The sequence below is a fragment of the Hemiscyllium ocellatum genome, chromosome 33 (genome assembly GCF_020745735.1).
Source record: "Hemiscyllium ocellatum isolate sHemOce1 chromosome 33, sHemOce1.pat.X.cur, whole genome shotgun sequence".
In the NCBI taxonomy this organism is placed as follows: domain Eukaryota; kingdom Metazoa; phylum Chordata; class Chondrichthyes; order Orectolobiformes; family Hemiscylliidae; genus Hemiscyllium; species Hemiscyllium ocellatum.
Window position 1 is genome coordinate 8,101,825 of NC_083433.1, and position 26,897 is coordinate 8,128,721.

General features: G+C 44.3%; 2 protein-coding genes across 2 annotated transcripts in view; one reads left to right on the forward strand and one right to left on the reverse strand.

Moving 5' to 3' along the window:
- The first annotated feature begins 2,144 nt into the window (after positions 1 to 2,144).
- On the forward strand, positions 2,145 to 7,588 carry LOC132831464 (lutropin subunit beta-like). The gene is made up of 2 exons (XM_060849625.1): positions 2,145 to 2,306; positions 7,358 to 7,588. The coding sequence occupies exons 1-2, from the start codon at positions 2,145 to 2,147 to the stop codon at positions 7,586 to 7,588; spliced, it is 393 nt and encodes a 130-aa protein (XP_060705608.1).
- A 2,445-nt stretch (positions 7,589 to 10,033) lies between these two features.
- Positions 10,034 to 26,897, reverse strand: part of ruvbl2 (RuvB-like AAA ATPase 2) — a 28,397-nt gene continuing 11,533 nt past the window's right edge. Inside the window, exons 9-15 of the mRNA XM_060849333.1 lie at positions 23,087 to 23,210; positions 21,033 to 21,127; positions 20,768 to 20,886; positions 19,236 to 19,355; positions 14,439 to 14,568; positions 13,604 to 13,718; positions 10,034 to 10,191 (exon numbers count right to left, since the gene is read on the reverse strand). Coding sequence (XP_060705316.1) covers positions 10,166 to 10,191; positions 13,604 to 13,718; positions 14,439 to 14,568; positions 19,236 to 19,355; positions 20,768 to 20,886; positions 21,033 to 21,127; positions 23,087 to 23,210 — 729 coding nt within the window. The 3' untranslated portion in view covers positions 10,034 to 10,165. The remainder of the gene's footprint in view (positions 10,192 to 13,603; positions 13,719 to 14,438; positions 14,569 to 19,235; positions 19,356 to 20,767; positions 20,887 to 21,032; positions 21,128 to 23,086; positions 23,211 to 26,897) is intronic.

Genomic DNA, 26,897 nt, shown 5'->3' on the forward strand with positions numbered 1-26,897 from the left:
TAAGATTTGCTTTCCCAAAATGTAGCACCTCACATTTATCTGAATTAAACTCCAAGTGCCACTTCTCAGCCCATTGGCCCATCTGATGAAGATCCCGTTGTAATCTGAATTAACTCTCTTCGCTGTCCACTACACCTCCAATGTTGGTGTCATCTGCACTTATTAACTATACTTCTTATGCTCACATCCAAATCATTTACGTAAATGACAAAAAGTAATGGACCCAGCACCGATCCTTGTGGCACTCCACTGGTTACAGGTCTCCAGTCTGAAAAACAACCCTCCACCAACACCCTCTGTCTTCCATCTTTCAGCCAGTTCTGTATCCAAATGGCTAGATCTCCCTGTATTCCGTGAGATCTAACCTTGCTAACCAGTCTCCTATGGGGAACCTTGTCGAATGCCTTACTGAAGTCCATATAGATCACATGTACCATTCTGCCCTCATCAATCCTCTTTGTTACTTCTTCAAAAAACTCAATCAGGTTTGTGGGACATGATTTCCCATGCACAAAGTCATGTTCACTATCCCTAATCAATCCTTGGCTTTCCAAACACATGTATATCCTGTCCCTCAGGATTCCCTCCAACAACTTGCCCACCACCAACGCCAGGCTCATTGGTCTATAGTTCCCTGGCTTGTCCTTACCACCTTTCTCGAACAGTGGCATCATGTTAGCCAACCTCCAGTCTTCCAGCACCTCACCGGTGACTATCGATGATACAAATATCTCAGCAAGGGGCCCAGCAATCACTTCCCTAGCTTCCCACAGATTCTAGGGTACACCTGGTCAGGTCCTGGGGATTTATCCACTTTTTATGCATTTCAAGACATCCTCCTCTGTAATATGGACATTTTTCAAGATGTCACCATCTATTTCCCGACAGTCTATATCTTCCATGTCCTCTTCCACAGTAAATACTGATGCAAAATACTTGTTTAGTATCACCCCCCTCTCCTGGGTTCCACATATACGTTGCCTTGTTGATCTTTCAGGGGCCATATTCTCTCCCTAGTTACCCTTTTGTCCTTAATGTATTTGTAAAAACCCTTTGTATTCTCCTTAATTCTATTTGCCAAAGCTATCTCGTATCCCCTTTTTGCCCTCCTGATTTCCCTCTTAAGTATACTCCTACTGCCTTTATACTCTTCGAAGGATTCACTCAATCTATTCTATCAGTACCTGACATATGCTTCCTTCTTTTCCTTAACCAAACCCTTAATTTCTGTAGTCATCCAGCATTCCCTATACCTACCAGTATTTCCTTTCACCCTGACAGGAATATATTTTCTCTGGATTCTTGTTATCTCATTTCTGAAGGCTTCTCATTATCCAGCTGTGCCTTTACCTGCGAACATCTGCCCCCAATCAGCTTTTGAAAGTTCTTGCCTAATACCGTCAAAATTGGCCTTTCTCCAATTTAGAACTTCAACTTTTAGATCTGGTCCATCCTTTTCCATCGCTATTTTAAAACGAATAGAATTATGGTCACTGGCCCCAAAGTGCTCCCCCACTGACACCTCAGTCACCTGCCCTGCCTTATTTCCCAAGAGTAGGTCAAGATTTGCAACTTCTCTAGTAGGTACATCCACATACTGAATCAGAAAATTGTCTTGTACACACTTAACAAATTCCTCTTCAACTAAACCCTTAACACTATGGCAGTCCCAGTCTATGTTCAGAAAGTTAAAATCCCTTACCATAACCACCCTATTATTCTTACAAATAGCTGAGATCTCCTTACAAGTTTGTTTCTCAATTTCCCTCTGACTATTATGGGGTCTATAATACAATCCCAATAAGGGATCATCCCTTTCTTATTTCCCAGATCCACCCAAATAATCTCCTTGGATGTATTTCCAGGAATTCCCTCCCTCAGTACAGCTGTGCTGCTATCCCTTATCAAAAATGCCACTCCCCCTCCTCCGTTGTTCAATGGTATCATAGTCTTGAGGGGCTGAATGGTCTCCTTCTGTTCTCATTATGAACTTATAGATGTACGCTGCTTTTTCCTCTGGGAATGAGGAATATTTCATATCAGCTGCTCTAGCAATTGTGCCCCCACCCCATCCTGACCTGATGGTATCAGTTACAGGCTGAAAACATACCCTCATTGTTGGAATAACATCTCTCTTTTACAGCATGTGGTGGTCTCAGATTTTCCTCCTTGCACTGTGCTTCCCCTATGTCCAGAACAGACACCTTTGTCACCCAACCAACGTGACGATCTCTGCCGAGAAGGATGAATGCCCCATCTGTGTGACCCTAACTACCTCCATATGCAGTGGCTACTGTCCAACCAAGGTAATATTAGGGAGAATGGGGGCGACGGAGGGGAGAGGGGTGTGTGACTGTGCACGTACGAGCTGGGATGGTGGGTGTGGGTGGGGTGACCTGCCATCATCATTACATCCACCCTCTTCACATTTTCTGTCAGTTTCACCTGATCCCCTCTGATCAGGAGTCTTCCCAGTAGATTTATGCAGGTGCTGAAAATGTGTTGCTGGAAAAGCGCAGCGGGTCAGGCAGCATCCAAGGAACAGGAAATTCGACGTTTCGGGCATAAACCCTTCATCAGCCCTCACTTTCTCCTCTCTCTCCATGGACACTGTTTAACTTGCTGTGATGTCCAGCTCTTTTTGTTTTCTGAAGAGCATTACCTGGTTCTCTGGATTGATGATGCAGCGAAAATACAACTAGGCCATAAACTCCCAACCTCTTTGTTGACTCACTTCAGTTCGTTTCAAGGACTCTAGGGCGGTTCACAGGAAAATTGTTCACTGTTTCCTTTATCTCATGTTGGCTTCTGGTGATTTGAACTAGGATAGGATCCCCTGTGATTCCTCCCACAGTCAACAGCCTTCTGTTTTTAATTTACTTGTGGGACTTGGGCATCACTGGCTGGCCAGCATTAATAGCCCGTCCGTATTTGCCCTTGAGATGTTGGGAGTGAGGTACCTTCTTGAATCGCTGCAGTCCACTTGCTGTGGGTTGACCCACTGTGCTGGTAGGGTGGGAATTCCAGGATTTAGACCCGATGACTGTGAAGGAACAGCGGTATATTTCCAAGTCAGGGAGGTGAGTGGCTTGGAGGGGAACTTGCAGCTGGTGGTGTTTCCAAGTACCTGCTGCCCTTGTCCTTCCAGATGGAAGTGGTTGTGGGTTTGGATGCTTCAATGATATGTATTAAGAATGGCCACTTGCATAAATCTTCGAGGAAAAAGTGAGGTCTGCAGATGCTGAAGGTCAGAGCTGAAAATGTGTTGCTGGAAAAGTGCAGCAGGTCAGGCAGCATCCAAGGAACAGGAGATTCGACGTTTCAGGCATAAGCTCTTCTTCAGGCTTTCCTGTTCCTTGGATGCTGCCTGACCTGCTGCGCTTTTCCAGCAACACATTTTCAGCCATGGAGAGAGAGAGCAAGCTAACATTTCAAGTCTAGATGACTCTTCATTAGAGCTGGGTTCTTAGGAGCTGGGTTCAAATCCTGCCATGACAGGTGGTGGAACTTACTTAAGAGCCAATGATGATCATTAAACGATCATTAATTCTGGATGTAGGTTTGCTCGCTGAGCTGGAAGGTTAGTTTTCAGACGTTTCATCACCATATTAGGTGACATTTTCAGTGAGCCTCCAGATGTGGCACTGATGGTGTAGCCCACTTTCCATTTATGTGTTTGGGTTTCCTTGGGTTGGTGATGTCATTTCCTATGGTGATGTAATTTCCTGTTCTTTTTCTCAGAGGTTGGTCAATTATTCGGGAAGACCCTTCTGTCTCACGAAAGGAACTGCTGTCCTTACCTTGTCTGACCTACATGTGACTTCAGACCACAGCAATGTGGTTGATGCTTAACTGCCCTCTGGGCAATTAGGGATGGGCAATAAATGCTGGCCCAGCCAGTGACACACACATTGTGTGAATTAGTGAAAAAAAAGCAGGGTGGAGACTGATAATATATCAGCTAAGTGAACCTCTGGGGTGGGGGACTCCAGAACTAGAGGGCATAGGTTTAGGGTGAGAGGGGAAAAGATATAAGAGGGTTCTGATGGACGTTTTCACACAGAGGGTGTGCATGTATGGAATGTGCTGCCAGAGGAAGTGGTGGAGGCTGGTACAATTACAGCATTTAAAAGGTGTCTGGATGGGTATATGAATAGGAAGGGTTTAGAGGGATATGGGCCAAATGCTGTCAAATGGGACTAGATTAGGTTGGGATATCTGGTCGGCATGGATGAGTTGGACTGAAGGGTCTTTTTTCCCTGCTGTACATCTCTATGATTCCATTTATGGAGCATCCCAGTGTGATGTGAATTTAACAGAGTGAATTGGATGAATTAAATAGTTGCTGGTTCTTGAGATAGTTGCACTATTGAAGATGAGCCTAAGATTAATTGACTCTTGACTGATATCCAAATTATTTTGCTGGAAATTGCCGAGAGAGGTGTGTATCAGATGGAAACAGGCCAGGAACCACTGTTCGTGGGTCAAGTGACGTGTTGACATTCCCAGGACAGGGTCATTATCAAAAACAGAGCCTCGCATTAAAGTAGGAAGTGCAAGTTTGGAAAGTAGGGTTAATTACTACAATTAGGAAAGAACTCTGTAAATGTCTTTAAGTTGAATCCAACAGCTGAAATTCTAATCCAGGATTTCACAAAGTGAAACTTGGGGTCATAAGCTCACAGGCTGCAATAGCCACTGCATAGCTCTTCCCCTTCATCTCTTTCAGGCTTTCTATCCTTCACCGCCTGCCATCTGGTTTCCTCACACCTGCTCTACTTTCAGATCATTTCAAAATGGAGTCACACTACGAAAATGTTCAAGAAGCTCCAGACCCAACCTGGAGAGAAGAGAATGCAGTTCATTGCACAATGAAAGGGTTGCACAGCAGAGTCAACATGGGATTGGATAAAAACTTGAATGGGAGAAATTACAGGACTATGGGGAAGAGTCAGGACATAAAGGTGTAACTGGATTGTATGGAGCTGCCACATGCATATATGATGGGTCTCCTGGTGTGGGAAGTAATTCCATGAAATCTAAAACAAGACACATTTCAGATCTGGCTGTGGTGCAAACTCACCTTGGGCTCAAAACATTAGTGGTTAGTAACACTTGAAATGAAATACTGTTAACCAAAGCTTGGCTTATAATTTCACAACGTGAACAATAAGGGGTAATAAGGAAGGCAGATAGAACATTAGCTTTTATTTCAAAGAGATTACAGTATAATAGGGAAGTTTTGTTGAAACTATACAAGGTAGTGGTCAGCTCTACTGCCTCACAGTGCCAGGGATCCTGGGTTTGATTCCCGCCTTGGGTGACTGTGTGGAGTTTGCACATTCTCCCTGTGTCTCCGTGGGTTTCCTCTGGGTGCTCCAGTTTCCACCCACAATCCATAGGTGTGCAGGCTAGGTGGATTGGTCATGGGAAATACAGGGATACAGGAACAGGGTTGGAGTGGGTGGGGTGCTCTTTGGAAGGTCGGTGTGGACTCGATGAGCCAAGTGCCCGGTTTCCACACTGTATGGATTCTATTGTTCTACTAGTCAGGCTTTAGCTGGAATAACGTGAACAGTGATGGGTTTGTTGCACCTGTACATAGTATGCTTTAACTCTTACATCAGCAAAAGGACAGTCAACTCAAGAATAATAAACAATATTTATTTAACACAAGTAATACTATAACAAAGTACACTATAAACTAACAAATTACTTTACGAATATGCTTTAATGTGCTTTAACTTAACTATGGATGATTATATATCACCACACGAGAATTTGGCCTTACTCCACATGGTGAAGATGCTTGGTCTTCTCCTGATGATCTCAGGGGTGCTTTCTCTTCTCAGTAGTTCTTTTGCAGTTACTGTTCAAGTTCATAGAATCACTACAATGTTGAAACAGGCCCTTCACCCCAACAAGTCCACACTGACCCTCTGAAGAGTAACCCATCCAGACTCATTCCCCTACTATCCTATATTTACCCTGGCCTAATGCACCTAACCTACACACCCCTGAACACAATGGGCAATTTAGCTTGGCCAATTCACCTAACATGCACATCTTTGGACTGTGGGAGGAAACCTACGCAGACACGGGGAGAATGTGCAAATGCCCGAGACTGGAATCGAACACAGGTCCCTGGCGCTATGAGGCAGCAGTGCGAACCACTGAGCCATCGTGACACCCTGAGCACAGTGTGGGCGGCAATTCTTATATATCAAAGCCTTCGCAGCCTTTTCGGAGGGTTTCGAGTGTCCTCCAATAGATCGATCAGGCTCCATCACTCTGATCGATCGGACCCAGCCACGTTGATGGTAAGGTGATCCTTAGGTACAGGCATAGCCTCCTCTGAATAAGCCTGAATATCTGTCAAACACCTCGATTTTTCTGATCATCCTGACCAACCAAACCCAAATTCAGGCATGTATCATAGATGAAGGTGGGGGTGATGGTGTTAGGTCAGGAAATTTTAAAAACACGCAAAACTGATAGATGTAAACTGTTGGTAGCTGCAGCTTGTCTGGATTCTTCAGCATGTGGATTAGCAGAGTCACTTTGGTCAAGGTTGGTTCCCATTTCCCAGCATGCTTTAGTCATTGTCCATCTTTCGTAACTCCACGATGAGTTCATTATTTTGAGTGGCTCGTACGACCACAGGTTCCTGAGCGAAGGAACGATACACTGCCTTTGGAGGCAAAACAGAGAGGGCTCATGGGACTGATACAAGGTATGGAAGGAAATGCCTTCAGATGAGAGGTTGAGCCTGTCCTTACTGGAATTTAGAGAATGAGAAGCGATCTTATTGAAATATACAGGGTTCTTGGGGGATTTGACAAGATAAAGGCAGAAAGTTTGTCCTTGTGGGAGAGTCCAGGACCACAGGGTATACTCTCAGAATAAAAAGGAGTCACACATTTAAGACAGAGTTGAGGAGGAATATCTTGTCTAAGATGAATCTGTAGAATTCTTTACCACATAGAGGCTGTGTCATTAATGTAGTCAGGGCCAAACTGGATTTTTATTCAGTAAAGAAATCTTGGGTTATTGGGAAAAGTGGAGTTGAGGGTGATCAGAGCAGCCATGATTTCAACAAATGGCAGAGCATTCTCAAAGGCCTGATTCTGCTCCTTTGTCCTATGATCATGAATAATAGTTGAAGTTGTATATTTTCCCACTGCGATACATTATAGGAAGTATAGCTAGATTCTAAGATCGCACCAAGATTGGGAATAAGGGATTTAAACTAAAACTAAGACACTTTCTCATCAAGGCTATAAAATACGAACCAATGCTGCGTGGGGAGAACAGTTGAAACACCTGTGACTAACTAAATGTATTCTTTTGTTGACAGGAATCAGTGTATAAGAGCCCTCTCCTGTCAGTTTACCAGCATGTGTGCACTTACAAGGAGATCCACTATGAGACCATCAATCTGCCAGGTTGCCCCCTGGGCGTTGATTCCACCTACACCTACCCTGTGGCAGTCAGCTGTGAATGTAACCTCTGTAAAATGGATTACACCGACTGCACGGTGCAGAGCATCAAACCCGACTTCTGCAGTGCCAGGACACTGTCGTTGTGAGCTGTGCCTCTTCAACACCCATCACCTCTCTGCTCATCGCTGCTGTACTGTCTTCTGCTGCATTTTCGCTCATTCAGGGTTTCCTTCTGGGTGTCAGAGCCGGCTTCTCGTGACATCCCAAAGAAGCTCCAGTTTCTTCCTGCACTCCCCCACTTCAGGGCAGCACTAAGCTGTAGTTAACAGTTAAGGCACTGCTTATTTAACATGCTGTGAGATCTGAAAAAGATTTCACTTGAATAGTTTTATAGGTCGAACTCCCATTAATGCACCCAGGACTGCTGTTTCAGAAACAATTTAGGAGCTACCATGAAATAAAGGCAGCAGTTTTGGATTTGGTATGGTGGGAGGGGGAAGACGATGAAGGGGAGAGAGAGAGATATGGTCAGAGGAAGGGGAAAAGTCACACAAAGTGAGGAAAGGGGTAGGGTCTTACAGCTGCAAAACCAGACAGACATTCTGGTTCAGTTTTTAAACTGACAAATTTCTCCTGGCTCAACCAATGTCATTTTGAATATTTTGTAACTGGGATGGTGGTATTTCCCCTCTCCGGCCACTGACCCCTCGTCCCTAATGCAGCAGAACAGCAGCACGATAAATCAATGTTTAATTTCAAAATACCGACTGTTTGAAAATAAAGGGTCCTAAACTCAAACCAAATGGAGTTGGGTGCAGTTAATTATTCCTTCAGTTGGAGTATTCGGCTAAATTATGGTCTGCTCAGCTGAAGAGCCTGGGTCTGAGACCATTCTACATTGACTGGAAGGGAAGACACTGGGCTGCAAGGTTCAACATGAAATGTGTGCAGTTTCCTGAGTGTGGTGCTATGTGAACGCAGTTTCCTTGCTGCAACAATGGCAGGCGTCAGAGGATCTTTTGGACAAAGGTACATTCGGCAGCAGAGGGTGAGTTTCAATTCACACAAACACTCATCCACCTTGTCCATGAGAACCAAATGAAGCTGTGTAAAAGGAGTCTGCCCTCATCACTGCACCTCACCTGGAAATACAGAATGCCATGTGAGAAAATTGTATAAATCACAGAACTGATTAGTAGCATTGTGTTCAGTTTTGGTCATCTTGCAAAAGGAAGGATGTTATTAAACCGGAAAGAGCGCAGAAAAATAATTTACAAGGATGTCGCCAGTGCTCAATGGACTGAGTTATAAGGAGAGGGTGCACAAGCCAAGATCTTTTTCTTTAGAGCGCAGGAGACTGAGGGGGAATCTTATGGAAGTGCCTATCTTGATGAGAGGCATGGATAGGGTGAATGCACTCAGTCCTTTTCCCATGGTTGGGGAATCAAGGACTAGAGGGCATGAGTTTAAGATAGGAGGGAAAAAAATAGGGAACTTGAGGGGCAACTTTTTTCTTTTACACAGAGGGTGGAAACATATGGAAATGGAAGTGGTTGAGGCGGGTACATTAACAACATTTAAAAGGCATTTTGACAAACACATGGATAGGAAAAGTGTAGAAGGATTTGGGCTAAGTGCAGGGAATTAGGGTTAGTGTGGATGGAATGGTGGGCATGGACAAGTTGGACCGAAGGGTCTGTTTCCATGCTGTACATCTCTATGACTCTATGACGTTTTGGTCAGCATTGACCAGTTTGGGCCTAAGAGCCTGTCTCAGTGATTTAGGACCCTATGACTTCTTCATCTGTGTTAGAGCAAAGTGACCAAACCTGACAATGTGAAGTAAAAACAGATTTTAAATTACAGGTTACTTAGCTCTTTTAACTGGCTGTTTGTGCAAGTTATTGTTAGGTAACACAGAACGATGATATCTTGGAATACCAAATACTATTTAAACAGGTTAAGTTTCTGGATGTAAGTTTGCTCGCTGAGCTGGAAAGTTCCGTTTCAGATGTTTCATCACCATGAAGTAACATCACCAGCAGAGGCTCACTGACGACGTTATCTGCTATGGTGGCAAAACGTCTGAAAATGAACTTTCCAGTTCAGCTAACAAACTTACACCCAGAACTATTTAAACAGTCTAACATAACCTACTGAACACCTTGCAAGCAGGAACTGAAAACCCTACATCATTGGATGCATGGAATGGGCTCTGGACACATCTAAGTAGCCCCATCAGACTAAGCCAAACAGCATCAGGGTGGCATTCTGAAAACAGAACATGGTTAAGTAGTTGCAATACTCATTTATACATTTGTATTCATGTCCAGTAGCCTCCTTGATGAGACAGTGGAAGGATTGTTGGTTCCCATGGAACTCTATTCCACTAAGGTAGCCTTGGATAGTCCCTCTTACTGACAGAGAGAATATGGTATTGATTAAATTGGCCCATTTCAGCCCCTTGGTGCACTACAGCATGGATCTTCATTGTTCTAACCATCACTTCAGAATCACGATGACCAACTGAATACAGGTTATTGAAGTAAAACACTAGCAAAGTTAAATGCAAAATTTAAATTTTTCAGGATTTATTATACAAAAGACAACTACAGGAAAAGATAAAACTTGACAGATGTGCATCAATTCAACAAAGTGATCAGGTTTCTATTGTATCAAACATCATTGCTTTCAATCATTACAAGCCTTCACGACAGTGAGACTCAAGTGGTGTCCATTGATTCACCTTCTGCAAAAGAACAAAACATGAAATGTGTAAAACTGCTTCCTAGGCAATGGAGGTAAAGTTTCTAATTCTCCTTGCTATATGGATGCCACCACAAATTGAGAGAGAGAGAACACATACACACACAGAATGCGCGAGTGGATGTGAGTGTGCAATTAACACCTCCATGTGAGGGTTGCAAACTCAAGAAGCCCTTACATGTGCTGCATGTCTTTACTGTTGCAAAACCGACAGGTAGAGAAACCTTTCAATGTAATACTTCAATCCACTTTCATGCTGGATGTAGTGAGTGAATATTCCAACATGAGGTCAGTCCAGACTTTCCCTAACATATCATTGATTATACAGTAGTCATAACACAACACTGTCTTTGTCATCTAGCTTTTAAATATGAAGCAACAGTCAAAGGGAGGCACAGGAAATTGTACAATGGTCAGCAATCCTCAAACTGTCTGCCTGATTAAAAACGGTTACACCTAGTTTCATACATTGTTGCTAGATCCCCAGATCTACCTATTACATTTCCCCCATTCTTCTAGATGAAAATAACTTTCTAGTGTGCAATGCACTGCTGCTCTCAGATGCCATTCTGCATGTGAGACAGGGCAGACAGGTTAATCAGGATGCACAGCAACAGCTTACCAAGAGTGCATTGTTAGCACAACCACTACCACCCTGAAATACATGGCAGCACCACCACTGGTAAGATCCTTTCAAATTGCAATGGGGATCCAAGGAATTTCAGTGCTGTATCTGATTTAATCCTAACAGCTTTCTGCTAACACAATATCTAAAATGGAACCACCCCTCTTCCTCCAGTACCTTGGTACAGGATTTACCTTAAATGCCAGGCAATGGTGGTTTCCAAAACAAAACTAAAATCAATAAATGTTTTTGGATTTCACCAGCACGATCTCCATCCTGGAGATGATCAGGATCTTCACTGGACTAGTCACATTAACTTTTATATTAGGAGGATAGATGCTGGATACAATGACAAGTGGCTCACAACCTGAGATCGCCAAGTACATCTTCAGTGAGGGAGAAAGCGAGGACTGCAGATGCTGGAGATCAGAGGCGAGAGAGTGTTGCTGGAAAAGCACAGCAGGTCAGGCAGCATCTGAGGATCAGGAGAATCGACATTTCGGGCATCCTGCCGTGCTTTTCTAGCGCCACACTTTGGACCACCATCTCCAGTGAACTCGCAATGAAATACTTACAGCTGATTAGGCTGGTGGGAATGCAATAATCTCTCAACAGGATCGACACTACTTCGATCAGGGCAACTGGCTTGTTTGCTGCTCTTGCTACTGTTCAAAGTCCACTGCAACGCACCAAGCTTCCGCCAACAGTATCTTCTCAACACCATGACTTGACCAACATGAGGAATCAGAGCAATAACATCAGGGAAAACCATCCTGCCTTGGCTAATTTTTCATCATCACTAGCTCAAACCCCTGAGCTTCCCAAACATATAACAATGAGGGAACACTCATCAGGTGGAGCAGGCCTAGTGATTCAACCAGTGATCTTGCCATCGACTCTTCTCATGGGGATTTTGGTTTGATCCTTCGGTCCACTGACCAGATTTTAGTGCTTCACAGAAGCTGACATTGTCAGCAGACACTTGAGGGTTTTCTCCACAAGTGATGTAGCAGTCATTTTGAATGTTTCCCAGTTTATGCTGAAGGTGCTGCATGCTTACGGAAGGTGGTCTCTTTCTCCTGGCTGGCTGAGCCAATGATGACCTCCTTGTTGCTCGTAGATCTTGGTGTATCCCTGCCATTATCATGAAGCTCCGTCCCGTGGCCTCAGTGGAAGTATCCAGCTTTGATGAGTCCCAGTTTTTGCGACAGTGGAATCAGCAGTGTGATCAGGATGGGAGAAAGTGAACAATGCGGATGCTGGAGATCAGAGTCAAAAAGTGTGTGGCACTGGGAAAACACAGCCAGTCAGGCAGCATCCGGGGAGCAGGAGAATTGATGTAAGCCCTTCATCAGGAAGCCTCATTCCTGATGAAGGGCTTATGCTCGAAATGTCGATTCACCTGCTCCTCCATGCTGTCTGACCGGATGTGCTTTTCCAGCATTACATTCTTCAAGTGTGATCAGGGTATTCCAGCCTAGTCTGTGAGATTTGCTGGATTTATATCTCTGCACGATGTGTATGCAGGTTTCTGATCTGAAATCCCTTTGGTGGTTGTCTCTTGATTGATTCTTATGCTTAGGCTTGAAATGGAAGTTCAGTGGTGAGTGAACAAGCCAATAATCTGTGTAGCAGTCAGCACTGGGCAAGACTCAAGTACGCAGCACATCCCCTAGGTCATGCTGTAATTGATCAGAGCAAGGATATCACCAAGTGGTCACAGAGTCAGTGTTGTACAGCAATGGAACAGACCCTTCAGCCCAACTTGTCCATGCCGACCACATACCCTAAATGAATCTAGTCCCATTTGTCAGTATTTGGCCCATATTCCACTAAATCCTTCCGATTCATATATCCATCCAGATATTTTTTAATATTGTAATTGTACCAGCCTCTACCACTTCCTCCAACAGTTCATTCCATACAGGTGTCTTGAAGTGATCTTTTTTGTTGAAAGAAGGTGTTATTTATGAACGGTTGTTTTATATGATTGTATCTTGATGTCATTTCTGTCTTGAGTATGCTTGACTGCAGGGCTTCCATAGCCCTCTAAGGTACAGAATCCTAAAGATTCACCACCTTCAGTGAAGAAATTCCCTCTCAACACAGTCACATGTGGCTTTGCTTTTATTCGGAGATTGTGCCCTGGTTCTGAAGTCACCGGCCAGGGAAAATATCTATAGCCATCTATCAGGCCCTGCAAGCATTTTCTAAATTCCAGTAAAATCACTTCTCATTCTTCAAAGCTCTGGAGAATACAGGCCGGTTTCTTCAGTCTCTCCTGGTAGAAACAATCCTGCCATCCTCAGGATCAGTCTGCTAAACCCCAACTGCACTCCTTCTATGGCAAGTACATCCTTTGTTAAATAAGGAGGTCAAAACCATACAAAGTACTTCAGGTGTAGTCTCACCAATTCTCTGTAAAACTGCAGCTTTACTCCAGTTTCGATGAAGACCAGCATATCATTTGCTTGCTGTATCTGCAAGCTTGCTGACAGATACTGACTTGCTGACTTTTACTGACTCACGAACACGGCATCAACACTTCCCAAAATCTCACCATGTAAGAAATAATCTGCCTTTCTATTGTTTCCATCAAAAACTGGATAACTTCCTTTCTTCATATTATATTACAGCTGCCAAACTCTGCTACTCTTGTGTACCTCAATGGAGAGGTTCTGGGTGACTGCTACTATAGCCCACAGCCTCTGGTCAAAGTGTAACAGCCAAGGTTTCACTTATTAATAAATTGCTGTTGAAGTGAACTCACTCATTTCATTGAACATGAAGGCATCTTGATACTCTTTCATGTACTGTGTCGAGCGTGACTCATCCAGGAAGAGGGAGTAGACCCGCTTGATGTCATCCACTTGTACCTCTGTCCCCTGGTGCAAAGAAAAGAGGAAATAAATGGCTACTGGAACTAAAAAGAGAGAGAGAGTGCGCTCGGTGAGAGTTATTAGATAAGACAAAGGAAAGTCAGACTGAGGAGTTTTCTGATCTCTGGAAATAAGCCTATCTGCTCCAGGAGTACCCAAAGTGGGAGTTCAGACATCAAGTGGGATTGCAAGACTCAACACAGCAAGGGCTGAGCTCCTCCTCCCCCACCACCACACCCCCTCCCCAACCCTGGCCAAGCTAGGTCTCCTCTTGCATCTCCACACCTTCACAGTGTTTACAGTGGGTTCACAACAACTTTCAAGCCTCTAAGTGGAGTCAGTGAAAAACATTTGAGAAGCAAAGATCTACATAGACGAAGCAAAAGACTCCTTTCTGTTGTCTACACAGCCCAGCAGAGATGAATTTTGTGATCCCTTACCACTTAACAATGTCAGTGAGGTAACAGGAGAAATACTGAGTGAAATGGAATAATATCACAATAAAAGGATTTTCTGCATTTGGCAGGTGTGTCCGTGCACGCGCTCCTGTCTGTAGATTGGAGTTGGATCCTTTGTAGCTATTAGCTTCTACCTGATCCAAAAGTGCCCAATGCTGACACCTGCTCCCCCAAAGGGGTAAGTACAACATACCTCTCACTGCACACAGGAAGATATAGAGAAAGATTTAAAAAGAACTTGTAGGAAGTACGTCTGTTCACTATTTACCTTTCGTTTTTTGCAGACAAGGTTAGCAGCAGTGATCAGTTGGATGGAATATCGAAGTGACGTTTCCAAGCCGATCCGTGTTAAAACAGTGTACGCATCCTCGCTCATCTCCACATCCTCCTCTTCACACCTGTACATAACCGGGGTGGGGCAACATTTAACAGATGACTTGCTGTATTAATACAGAGAAATGTGGCTGTGCTCAATAAACATATTTCCTTCCCTGACAGTTTGATTGTGTTATATAATAGTGGCCACATAGGTACGCCAGTGTCTGCAGTTACGCAGGTGGTGAGTTACAGAACGTTGTTGAGTTCCCGGGCTACACTACATGGATTGAGGATGTGCAACAGCTGAAGGAAAGTTAAGGACTAAGATCATCATTTAATTCTCCCAAACAATCTGTTCTGCCCATTGAGGAGGGGGGAACTGAACTATAAACGTAAGAAACTAGGACCAGGAGGAGGCCAAACAGTCCCATGATTCAGTATAATCACAGGTGATTTGATTACTTTGCATTTGAGTGCACACCTGACAACCATTCATCCCTTTGCCTAGCAGGAATCTATCTACCTCTAACTTAAAGGTATTCAAAGAATGTTTCCATTGCCTTTTCAAGAAGAGAATTCAAGACTCTCAACCTTGGAAGAGAAGAATTCTTATCTCTGACTTAATGGGTAATTAATTCATCACTGTCATGGTGGAGCTCATAGTAACATAAGAAGTCGAAATCCTCACCCTGGGCATCATTTGCTCCCCAGTTTGTTTGGATTATGTCTGACTATGGGGAAAAGATCAATAACAAATGTGCTTAGTGTACAACAAGTTCACAAACACTACAATCCTCTACGTCCATTCAGATAGACACTCATGCCGTGACAGGTGGTGCCTACATCTTGTTATACAGTTACAGAGATGCCCAGCACAGAAACAGACCCTTCAGTCCAACCTGGCCATACTAACCTGATATCCTCAATTAATCTACTCCCATTTGGTTGATATCCCTTCCTCTTCATATACGCATCCAGATGCCTTTTGAATGTTCTAATTATACCAGCCTCCACCGCTTCCTCTGGCAGCTCATTCCATACGCCATCACCCACTGTGTGAAAAAGTTGCCTCTTAGGTCCCTTTTATATCTTTCCCTTCTTTTCTTAAACCTATGCCCTCTAGTTTTAGATTCCTCCACCCTGCAAAAAAGACCGTTGCTATTTATCCTATCCATGCCCCTCATGATTTTATAAACCTTGTTAAGGTCACCCCTCAGCCTCAGAGGCTCCACGGATAATGACCTCAGCCTATTCAGCCTCTCCCTATAGCTCAAACTCTCCAACTCTGGGCTACGTTCTTGTAAATTTTTTCTGTACCCTTTCTAGTTTCACAACAGCTTTTCTATAGCAGAGGAACCAGAGTTGAATGCTGTGTTCCAAAAGTGGCCTAATCAATGTCCTGTACAGCTGCAACATATGACCTTCCAACTCCTGTACTCAATGCATTGACTATTAAAGGCAAGCATATCAAATGCTTTCTTCACTACCCTATCTACCTGTGATTCCACTTTCAAGGAACTATGAACCTTCACTCCAAGGTCCCTGTGTTCAGCAACATTCCCTAGGACCTTACCTTCAAGAGTATAAGTCCTGCCCTGATTTGTCCTACCAAAGTGTAGCACCTCACATTTATCTAAATTAAACTCCCATCAACCATTCCTTGGCCCATCTGATCCAAGTCCCTTTGTAATCTGAGGTAACCTTCTTTGTTGTACACTACACTAATTTTGGCGTCATCTGCAAACGTACTAACCATGCCTCCTGTGTTCACATCCAAATCATTTATATAAACAATGAAAAGCAATGGACCCAGTGCCGGTACTTGTGGCACACCACTGGTCACAGGCATCCAGTCTGAAAATGAACCCTCCATCACCACCCTTTGTCTCCTAACTTCTATCCAAATGGCTAGCTCTCCCTGTATTCCATGTGATCTAAACTTGTTAACCAGTCTACCGTGAGGAACTTTGTCAAACACCTTACTGAAGCTTGTACAGACAACGTGCATCCCCCTGCCTTCATCAATCCTCTTCGACACTTTTCCAAAAAACTCCAGTTAGTGAGACACTATTTCCACACACAAAGTCATGTCGACCATCCCTAATAAGTCCTTGCCTTTCCAAATACATGTAAATCCTATCCCTCAAAATCCCCTCCAATAATCTGCCCACCACTGATGTCAGACTGACTGGTCTACACACCTGATGTCCCACTGATGTCAGACTGACTGGTCTACACACCTGATGTCCCACTGACGTCAGGCTGGCTGGTCTACACACCTGATGTCCCACTGATGGTCAGGCTGGCTGGTCTACAGTTCCCTGGCTTTTCCTAACCACCTTTCTTTAAAAAGTGGCCCCACGTTAGCCAACCTACATTGTTCCAATACCTCACTCATGGCTGTCAATGACACAAATATTTCAGCAAAGGGCCCAGCAATCACTTCCTTAGCCTCCTAGATGGCAGAACAAGTGTGAGAATCTGAATGCTGCTTGTATTTGGAAAGGCAAGGACTTATTAGGGATGGTCGACATGACTTTGTGTGTGGAAATAATGCCTCGCTAACTTGAGCTTTTTGGAAAAGTGTCAAAGAGGATTGATGAAGGCAGAGGATGCACGTTGTCTGTGCAAGCTTAGTAAGGCGTTCGACAAGGTTCCTCATGGTAGACTGGTTAACAAGGTTAGATCACATGGAATACAGAGAGAGCTAGCCATTTGGATACAAAATTGGCTAGAAGTTAGGAGACAAAGGGTGGTGACGGAGGGTTCATTTTCAGACTGGAGGCCTGTGACCAGTGGTGTGCCACAAGGATCGGCGCTGGGTCCACTGCTTTTCGTTGTTTATATAAATGGGTTTTAAGTCTCATTTAGGTAAAGCAAATACAGGTCACTGAAAAACAAGTCAAGATGCCTGACTGAAACATTCACAAAGGGACATGAGATGATGCTGCTCCTTTAATAAAGTTATGTTGTCCTTGGTTTTTTTTCAGAGGTCGTAAAAGACACAGACTCTGCAAAGTCTAAGTTGATGGGTTTTAGAGCCAATTTGATTAGAGTTAAACACATGCTGCCTCAGGCAAAAGGCTTTCAAGTTTTAAAAAAAACCCTTGTACAATGAAAGGGGGGTGAGCAGTTCTCCCAGCTCAGCTTTTCTCTGGCACTCTGGCTGTTCACTGACAGCAGTCAGGCAGCTGTAAAAGTTGCTGGACCCAAAGATGCAGGTGCAGGCTGATCCTCCCTCTCTCTCTGACATCTCTCCTGCAAGACCCTGTGGTTGATTGTACCTTTTGTGCCAAAGGCTGTTTATGGGGACTGTGGCAAGTATTTGGAACAGCATCATTAAGTTGGGATGATCTGTTGGGTTTTTGGAGAGGTTAAGTTATTCAGTATTCTTTTCTCTTCTGTTTGTGCTTCATTCGGTAATCTTGTAATTAAATTCTGTTTTGTTTAAAACTAAGTGGTGTGATCAGCTGATTATCTTCTGGAATATCCACTTTCCACCTGCTTAAAACAACTGGCAAAATTAGAGTTTGGGCCACTTTCTTGAAATGTGCTGAGGGGGTCTGGCTTGGTCCATCACAGACATTACATTACATACAGACATTACATTGTGGGCGGCACAGTCGTTAGCACTGTTGCCTCACAGCGCCAGAGACTCGGGTTCAATTCCCGCCTCAGGCGACTCTCTGTGTAGAGTTTGCACATTCTCCCTGTGTCTGCATGGGTTTCCTCCGGGTGCTCCGGTTTCCTCCCACAGTCCAAAAATGTGCAGGTTAGGTGAATTGGCCATGCTAAATTGCCCGCAGTGTTAGGTGCAGGTAAATGTAGGGGAATGGGTCTGGGTGGGTGTGCTTCGGCAGGTCGGTGTGGACTTGTTGGGCCGGAGGGCCTGTTTCCATGCTGTGGGTAATCTAATCTAAAATCAAAGTCAGACCACTCAGGAGAGCATTTGAGAAACACTTCCTTACTCACTCCTACCAAGAGTCAGTCCTAGTTTTACCAGAAATTTAAAGTCTAAGATTAATTTTTTTTTTTTGCTAGGTCAAGGTTATTAAGGGATATGGAATCAAAGTAAGTTATTGACGTCATAGATTAGCCACAACCTTGGTGGATAGCAGAAAAACATGAGAGTCTGAATGCTGTGTTCGAGTGAGTCAAAGAGAAAATGGTCTCTCCTTAACCTGGAGTGCTGAGGTCGGTTATAACAATTTTGGTGAGAGCTACTGAAAGGTACAAGAGTGTGGGACGCAAGTTAATACAGTAACTGAACTGCCCTCCCTTTATCTAGGGACCTCTTCAAAGATGGTCACAATTGGATGATTGCTGTGCTTGGGCGGCACGGTGGCACAGTGGTTAGCACTGCTGCCTCACTGCGCCAGAGACCCGGGTTCAATTCCCGCCTCAGGTGACTGACTGTGTGGAGTTTGCACGTTTTCCCCGTGTCTGCGTGGGTTTCCTCCAGGTGCTCCGGTTTCCTCCCACAATCCAAAGATGTGCAGGTCAGGTGAATTGCTAAATTGCCCGTAGTGTTAGGTAAGGGGTAAATGTAGGGGTAGGGGGTATGGGTGGGTTGCGCTTTGGCGGGTCGGTGTGGACTTGTTGAGCCTATTTCCACACTGTAAGTAATCTAATCTAATCTAATCAAGACATCAATCTCAAAACCGATTGCTACAATTATGCTACACAGTAGTTTTAAAAGAAACTCAAAGCTTCTCATTCACTTTTCCTAACACCCTGAAAGCTTCACCTGATCTTGAGGATCTGTTTTGTTTCCTTCTCGTTGTAGGGTGATGTTGAGATGATTACCAATCGATCCAGCAAGTCAATTGGAATTCCATGAGGGCTTTTGTAGTTTGTACCACGGATCCTGAAAAACAAAAGATATTAGAGCAAAATGCACACCCTTTCTCACTGTTTTATATTTCAATGTATCAAGGTTTCACAGCCTAGCATTGTGAAATGATTTTGCTTCAAATGGATTTTAAAAATTCTTTTCACAGGATATAGAATTATCGGCTACACCAGCATTTGTTGTGCCCCCCTTAACTGCCCTTGTGGTGGTGATATTGAGCAGTATTCTTGAACCACTGAACCCCATGTAAAAAGTGGCTGAAGACAAAAATGTCCTGAAAATTTCTTTTACCAAGGAATTGTGTAGGTATAAGCATTGTTAATTATCTTTAATAAATGCACAGGCCTCTTTAAATATGTAGAAATCCAGGAGTTCCTTTTGTCTATCTTCTATTACTTTCAAGACTGTGTTAAAATCCCCAAAACGACCTCAGCATTCTGACCTCTATAACGTTCTTTGTTATCATGTCCTGGATTGATCTCCTCAACGTTCCCTGACTTTCATAGAACAAGGGAGTAGGAAACGGGGTGTAGGGAAAGGGCAGGAAAGTGGGCGTGAGGAATGTCGGAACATTCACAATTCTATAGAACAAAGGAGCAGGATTAAGGGCCTTAATGATCGACTCCTGCTCAAATCACATGCCCTGCCCCCACTGCTCTTTGTCCTCCTCGACGCTTCTCCTGATCTCCAACTCCTACACTACACGTGACCTCTCAAGGACTTTGCTGCTCACACGCGCCCCATCCACACCCCAGTCTGCAACTCCTGAGCTAACCAACCTTCGTTTCTGCCTCTGATTCACTTCTCCAGCTATGAGGTGTGACTGCAGAGGCTGCAACAGCCGAGCCTGAGACAAACGGAATCTCTGATTTAAGGAGCAACGAGGTCTTTCCCTCCCCCTGTTGCTCCCCACTGCACTCCATTGCTAAGAGCTTGAAGTGCCCATTTTCGTTTAGACACTTCACTGTTAAAAATTGATTATTTGTTGGAGCTATCAGTTGACTGACAGTCGCTTGGATTAAGCTGCTCCTTGAGTGGCTTTGTAGGTTGTCAGACAGTCACGCTGGAAACAAGGGCTGTGAAACTGAGTGTTCCAATTGTTTTCAACACAATTGTCCAGAAATCCATGTTACAGCCCAAGAAGCAGCTAATCAGAGTTACCATCAGTCAACTTACAAATGGATTTTTTTTTTATATATATAAAGAAAATCCTTCAAGGTTGGAAAGAAGAATCCAAATGGTAGTTTTCTAAAATCCTAATGGCAAAGATTTCTCAGCTTTGGTGTGGTGCAAGTGTGCTAACAGTGCTTCAGCAACTCACGGTTAATAGGAAATGGCTTTACAGTTTTACTAGTGGATCCAGCCACACGTCTGGGCCTCCCACAAAGAAAATATTTGAACAGCTTTCATTGACAATGTGGTCGTACCTGGTTATCCCGCGGTTCGTTGCCATGATCAACACAGGGGCCATGTCACTCTCCAAGCCACGGTTTAGGAAGGAGAAGCATTCTATGTCCAGCATGTGGACTTCATCGATGAACAGCACCTGGAAAAGTCCAGCACAAGACCAGTCAATGTGCTGTACTTTCAGTAACACTTCATGAGGGAGGCCAGTATGAAGGACCATATCTTCATCACACCAAACAAAGTAACAGGAGTGAAAGAACCGGATTCACTTCACTGCACACTCACCCCAGGGATTATCTCTGCTTTTCCCTCTTCCCTCCATTCAGCCACCTTGGCGTTGATCTGCTCACGAACTTCAGACTTTATTTCTCCAGTATCACCTGTGGAGATGCAGCATATTGATAACGCTTATCTAAGCTGAGTGCTTCTGTGACTGACATGGATGCACAGCGCTGAAATCCATGCTCCCAGTAACGGTATCATTGAGTGGTATCAATAACTACAAGATTGAAGGAGAAACTGCCTTTAAAGATATCAGAGAATGAGGACAAACTGGACAGTGGAAACTACCCAAAGAAGAGGCAAAACAATGCCAATGGCCCAACTAGGGCTTTGGAGAGAATGAACATTTGTTGTGCCACAACATCAGCCAGACCAGTGAAAATCAAACAGGTCAAAGCCAACAAATATGAAATAGGAACAAAATTGAGACAGCAATTCTGGTCTCCCTGCTATAGGAAAGATGTCTTGAAACTTGAAAGGGTTCAGAAAAGAATTACAAGAATGTTGCTGGGGTTCGAGGATTTCCTCTATAGGGACAAGCTGAATAGACTGGGGCTATTTTCCCTGGAGGGTTGGAGGTTGAGGGGTGACCTTTTAAAGGTTTATTATATCATGAAGAGCATGGATAGGTGAATAATCAAGGTCTCTTCCCTGGGGTGGGGGAGTTGTAAACTAGAGGGCATGGGTTTAAGGTGAATGGAGAAAGATTTAAAAGGGATGTAAGGGGTAACTTTTTCATGCAGAAGGTGGTGTGTGTATGGAATGAGCTGCCAGAAGAAATGGTGGAGGTTGGTACAATTACAGCATTTAAAAGGCATCTGGATGGGTATATGAATAGGCAAGGTTTCAAGGGATATGGGCCAAGTGCTGGCAAATGAGACTAGATTAATTTATGATATTTGGTCAGAATGGATGAGTTGGACCGAAGTGTTTGTTTCCGTACTGTACAATTCTATGTCTGTGTTTGGAGCACAGTTTGCCAATGTATCAGGAAAGGGATGATGATATCTGGACCACAGGCTGTAGTTTAGTCATACTGTGTTCGAGACCCATGGGGCTCACGAGATACAGTAGAAAATCTTTTGACCTATGAGCACTACGGTTATGGCTGCAGGGACAAAAATAATTAAAATAAAGAGGCAGTAAAATAGCAGTGAAGTGCAGCTTGCTAGGATTTTGCACCCAAGCCACAACAGATCCGACAGCTATGATGATGATTTGGGTTGTGAAATCCTACATGGCAGTGAGGGATGTGCGTACAAAGGTTATACAAAACATAGGAGAAAGTGAGGACTGCGGATGCTGGAGTACCAGAGTTAAAAAATGTGGTGCTGGAAAAACACAGCAGGCCAGGCAGCATCCGAGGAGCAGGAGAATCGACGTTTCGGGCATAAGCCCGATTCCTGAAGAAGGGCTTATGCTCGAAACGTCGATTCGCCTGCTCCTTGGATGCTGCCTGGCCTGCTGAGTTTTTCCAGTACCACATTATACAAAGCATAGCGCAGGTTAATAGTATTTTTCTTTCTGCCTCTCATGCTGAGCTTTAGGCTGCAATTATCAGCTTGCTTGATGATTGGTTACCTTCACTTTGTATACTCATCCTTCCCGTGATGCGGGCAACAAGCTGGTGGACCTCTGTTTGTGTGTTTCAGAGACAATGTCAATCAAATCTAGCCAGATGAACATTGTAAGTATGTGTTACAGCAATGTATGCAACCTGGCAGAAGAGCATTAAATCTGAGCCTGATTCCATTTTTATCTTAATTTCACAAAATGTTTTAGTTGGCAGGAAGGGGTGTTAGGAAGTTGAAGTTAATGAATAAAGACTAGGTGGGAGTCCAGGTCAAATCTCCTTTCATCTCAGCCTACAGGTTCCAAGATCAACTGAAGTGACCCTGCCACTGGGAAGCCTGAGATCAGCTTGCAGCGCAGACACAGCCCTGCACTCAGTCGATGGCTATCTTTTGGAGGCACTGTGGGACACATTCGAAGCACCTAATCTTTCACAATCTGCAGCGCTGCCCTTGGCGGAGCTGAAAGGCCGGAGCAAATCTTACCGGAGAACAGAGCCAAAAATCCCTGTGTCCTACTGTTGATCACATCAATCTCATGTAATGTCACTGTATGTACCACCTCCTTCCGTTTCTGAAGCTCTCCGTCTGGGCACTGCACAAATTTTGTCTGCAGAAAGGAATGTTTTGACAAGGTTATCTTTTGATTTCAGTTTTGTTTTCCCATTCACACCCACCTGGTTTCCTGAGGTAGCGGAGCAATTTTACCAACTCAGTGAGCCTACGTCAGCATTGTCAGCAAGTTATTCTGTCAGTGTTAGAAATGCAGGCTTCTTCTGCAGCCCCAGAGATGATGGAGAGCAGCTGGTACATGCCACAATACATCTGAAAATAGGTTGATTAAAATAGAAAGAGCTGGGTTCTGTGAGGACACTTTTGGAATAGTGGTAGTGTCCCTACCTCTGGGTCAAGAGGTGTGAGTTCAACTCCCCACCTGCCCTGGATGTGCGTCACAACATGTTGGAACAGGGTGATTAGAGTTGGGCTCCTTCCTCTTCAAATCCATTTTAATTCCCTAACCTTCCCTCTCATCACTCCTGCTGGGCACTGCTTATATAAATAGCAATTTGCTGGTGACAAGGGTTATTAGTGGAAGACACCTGGGAATCACTTATCCAAAATTTCCCGAAGTGGAGGAGGAGCATCCGGGAAGGCGTTGAAAAAGCAGAGGCCAGGGCAAAACACACACACCCATTCCCGGAACCACCTTCTGTCCCAAGTGTTACAGAGTCTGCGACAGCTGCGTCAGTCTGTATAGCCATCTACGGACAGACCCTAAGAATGGGAGAGAGTCATCCTCATCTGCAAGGGACCGCCAATGAAAAAGTGAAAGTTTTAAAACAAAACAACTGCTTCCTGGTTAGACTTCTGCGGTGCAGTGGTAGTGTCCCTACCTTTCAGCCAGAAGGTCCAGGTTCAAGTCCCAACTTCAGAGGTATGACATAACACATCTGGATAGATCAGTTTATAAACACTGAATATTTGGGTTCCCACCAATTCCAATTCCATTTTACTTTAATCCCTCCGTCTTTCCCTACATTTCCATTTTGTTAATTGTGCCTTATACTTAGTGGGCAGTGCTTTAACTTATTAATTTAATTAGTGATATTGGTGTTTTGTAAAACAAGGATTCATTCACTGACACCAAGGAGAAAGAATGCTATTCCCCACAGACATGCGTATGCGTATTAACATATGCATCTGTGAACGGGGAAGGGATTGGGCAAGGACCAGACCACAGACAAGGAAGGAGGGAGCATCAGACTCCATCGTTACTCCCCATCCATATTCTCTTCACAGTACCCCCCCAACCCTCATCCATCCCTCCAGCCTCATCCATGCCCTGCCCCATCTTCCAACCTCATTCATTCTCAACCCCCTACAGTAAATTCCCCCACCCAAAAATTCATATTTCAGAGAGACCCCCTCCCCTACCAATCCTTTTCTTCTGCCGAATCCTGTTTCAATGTCACATTTGTTCTGTGTACAAGCACAGAGTGGGCTTTGTACATAACATAAAGACAGTGTTTTACCTGATCAGGCATTCCCCAGGACATTGTGGAAAGCCAGGGCAGGGATTGCTGGGCCCCTTACAGAGATATTTGTATCATTAACAGCCAAGGGTGAGATGGCGGAAGATTGGAAGTTGGGTAATGTGGTGCCATTATTTAAGAAAGGCTATAGAAAAAGCCAGGGAACTATAGACCAGTGAGCCTTACGTCAGTGGTGGGTAAGTTGTTGGAGGGAATTCTGACAGACAGGAATTATATTTATTTGAAAGGCAAGGAATGATTAGGGACAGTCAACATGGCTGTGTGCATGGGAAATCGTGTGCCTCGAGATTTGGTGTTGGGTTCACTGCTTTTTGTTATTTATGTAAGTGATTTAGAGTCTTAGAGATATACAGCATGGAAACAGACCCTTCAGTCCAACCGTACATGCCGATCAGATATCCCAACCCAATCTAGTCCCACCTGCCAGCACCCAGCCTATATCCCTCCAAACCCTTCCTATTGGCATACCCATCCAAATGCCTCTTAAATTTTGTAATTGTACCAGCCTCCACCACTTCCTCTGGCAGCTCATTTCACACACGCACCACCCTGTGTGAAAAGGTTGCCCCTTAGGTCTCTTTTATATCTTTCCCCTCTCACCCTAAATCGATGTCCTCTAGTTCTGGACTCTCCGGCCCCAGGGAAAAGACTTTGTCTATTTATCCTATCAATGTCTCTCATGATTTTGTAAACAACTATAAGGTCACCCTTCAGCCTCCAACGCTCCAGGGAAAACAGCCCCAGCTTGTTCAGCCTCTTCCTATAGCTCAGATCCTCCAACCCTGGCAACATCCTTGTAAATCTTTTCTAAACCCTTTCAAGCCTCATAATATCTTTCCGATAGGAAGGAAGCCAGAACTGCACACAATATTCTAACAGTGGCCTAACCACTGTCCTGTACAGTCACAGCATGACCCCCAACTCCTGTATTCAATACTCTGACCAATAAAAGAAAGCATACTAAATGCCTTCTTCACTATCCTATCTACCTGCGACTCCACTTTCAAGGAGCTATGAACCTGCACTCCAAGGTCTCTTTGTTCTGCAACACTCCCTAGGACCTTACCATTAGGTGTATAAGTCCTGCTAAGATTTGCTTTCCCAAAATGCAACACCTCGCATTTATCTGAATCAAACTCCATCTGCCACTTCTCAGCCCATTGGCCCATCTGATCAAGATCTGAGGTAACCCTCTTCGCTGTCCACTACACCTCCAATTTTGGTGTCATCTGCAAACTTACTAACTGTACTTCTTATGCTTGCATTCAAATCATTTACATAAATGACAAAATGTAGAGGACCCAGCACTGATCCTTGTGGCACTCCACTGGTCACAGGCCTCCAGTCTGAACAATAACCCTCCACCACCACCACCCTCTGTCTTCTACCTTTGAGCAAGTTCTGTATTCAAATGGCTAGTTCTCCCTGCATTCCGTGAGATCTAACCTTGCTAACTAGTCTCCCATGGGGAACCTTGTCTAATGCCTTACTGACATCCATATAGATAACATCAATCGCTCTGCCCTGCAAATGTGTTGCTGGAAAAGCGCAGCAGGTCAGGCAGCCTCCAAAGAGCAGCAGAATCAACATTTTGGGCATGAGCCCTTCTTCAGGAAGGGCTGCCTGACCTGCTGCGTTTTTCCAGCAACACATTTTCAGCTCTGACCTCCAGCATCTGCAGTCCTCACTTTCTCCTCATCAATCCTCTTTGGTACTTCTTCAAAAAACTCAATCAACTTTGAGAGACATGATTTCCCACTCACAAAGCCACGTTGACTATCCCTAATCAGTCCTTGCCTTTCCATTTAAGTGTACATCCTGTCCCTCAGGATTCCCTCCAACAACTTACCCACCACCGACATCAGGTTCATTGGTCTATAGTTCCCTGGCCTGTCCTTACGATCCTTTTAAACAGTGGTACCACGTTAGCCAATCTCCAGTCTTCCAGCACCTAACCTGTGACTATCTATTATACAAATATCTCAGCAAGAGGCCCAGCAATCACTTCTCTAGCTTCCCACAGAGTTCTCAGGTACACCTGATCAGGTCCTCGGGATTTATCCACCTTTATGCGTTTGAAGGCATCCAGCACTTCCTCCTCTGTAATCTGGACATCTTGCAAGGTTTCAGCATCTATTTCCCTACAGTTTATATCTTCCATATCCTTTTCCACAGTAAATACTGATGCAAAACACTCATTTAGTATCTCCCCCATTTTCTGCGGCTCCACACAAAGGCTGCCT

Coding starts and splice junctions, on each gene's coding strand:
- LOC132831464 (XM_060849625.1), top strand. CDS start 2,145: ATGTGGTGGTCTCAGATTTTCCTCCTTGCACTGTGCTTCCCCTATGTC. Junction 2,307..7,357: donor GTGGCTACTGTCCAACCAAG/GTAATATTAGGG, acceptor TTTTGTTGACAG/GAATCAGTGTATAAGAGCCC.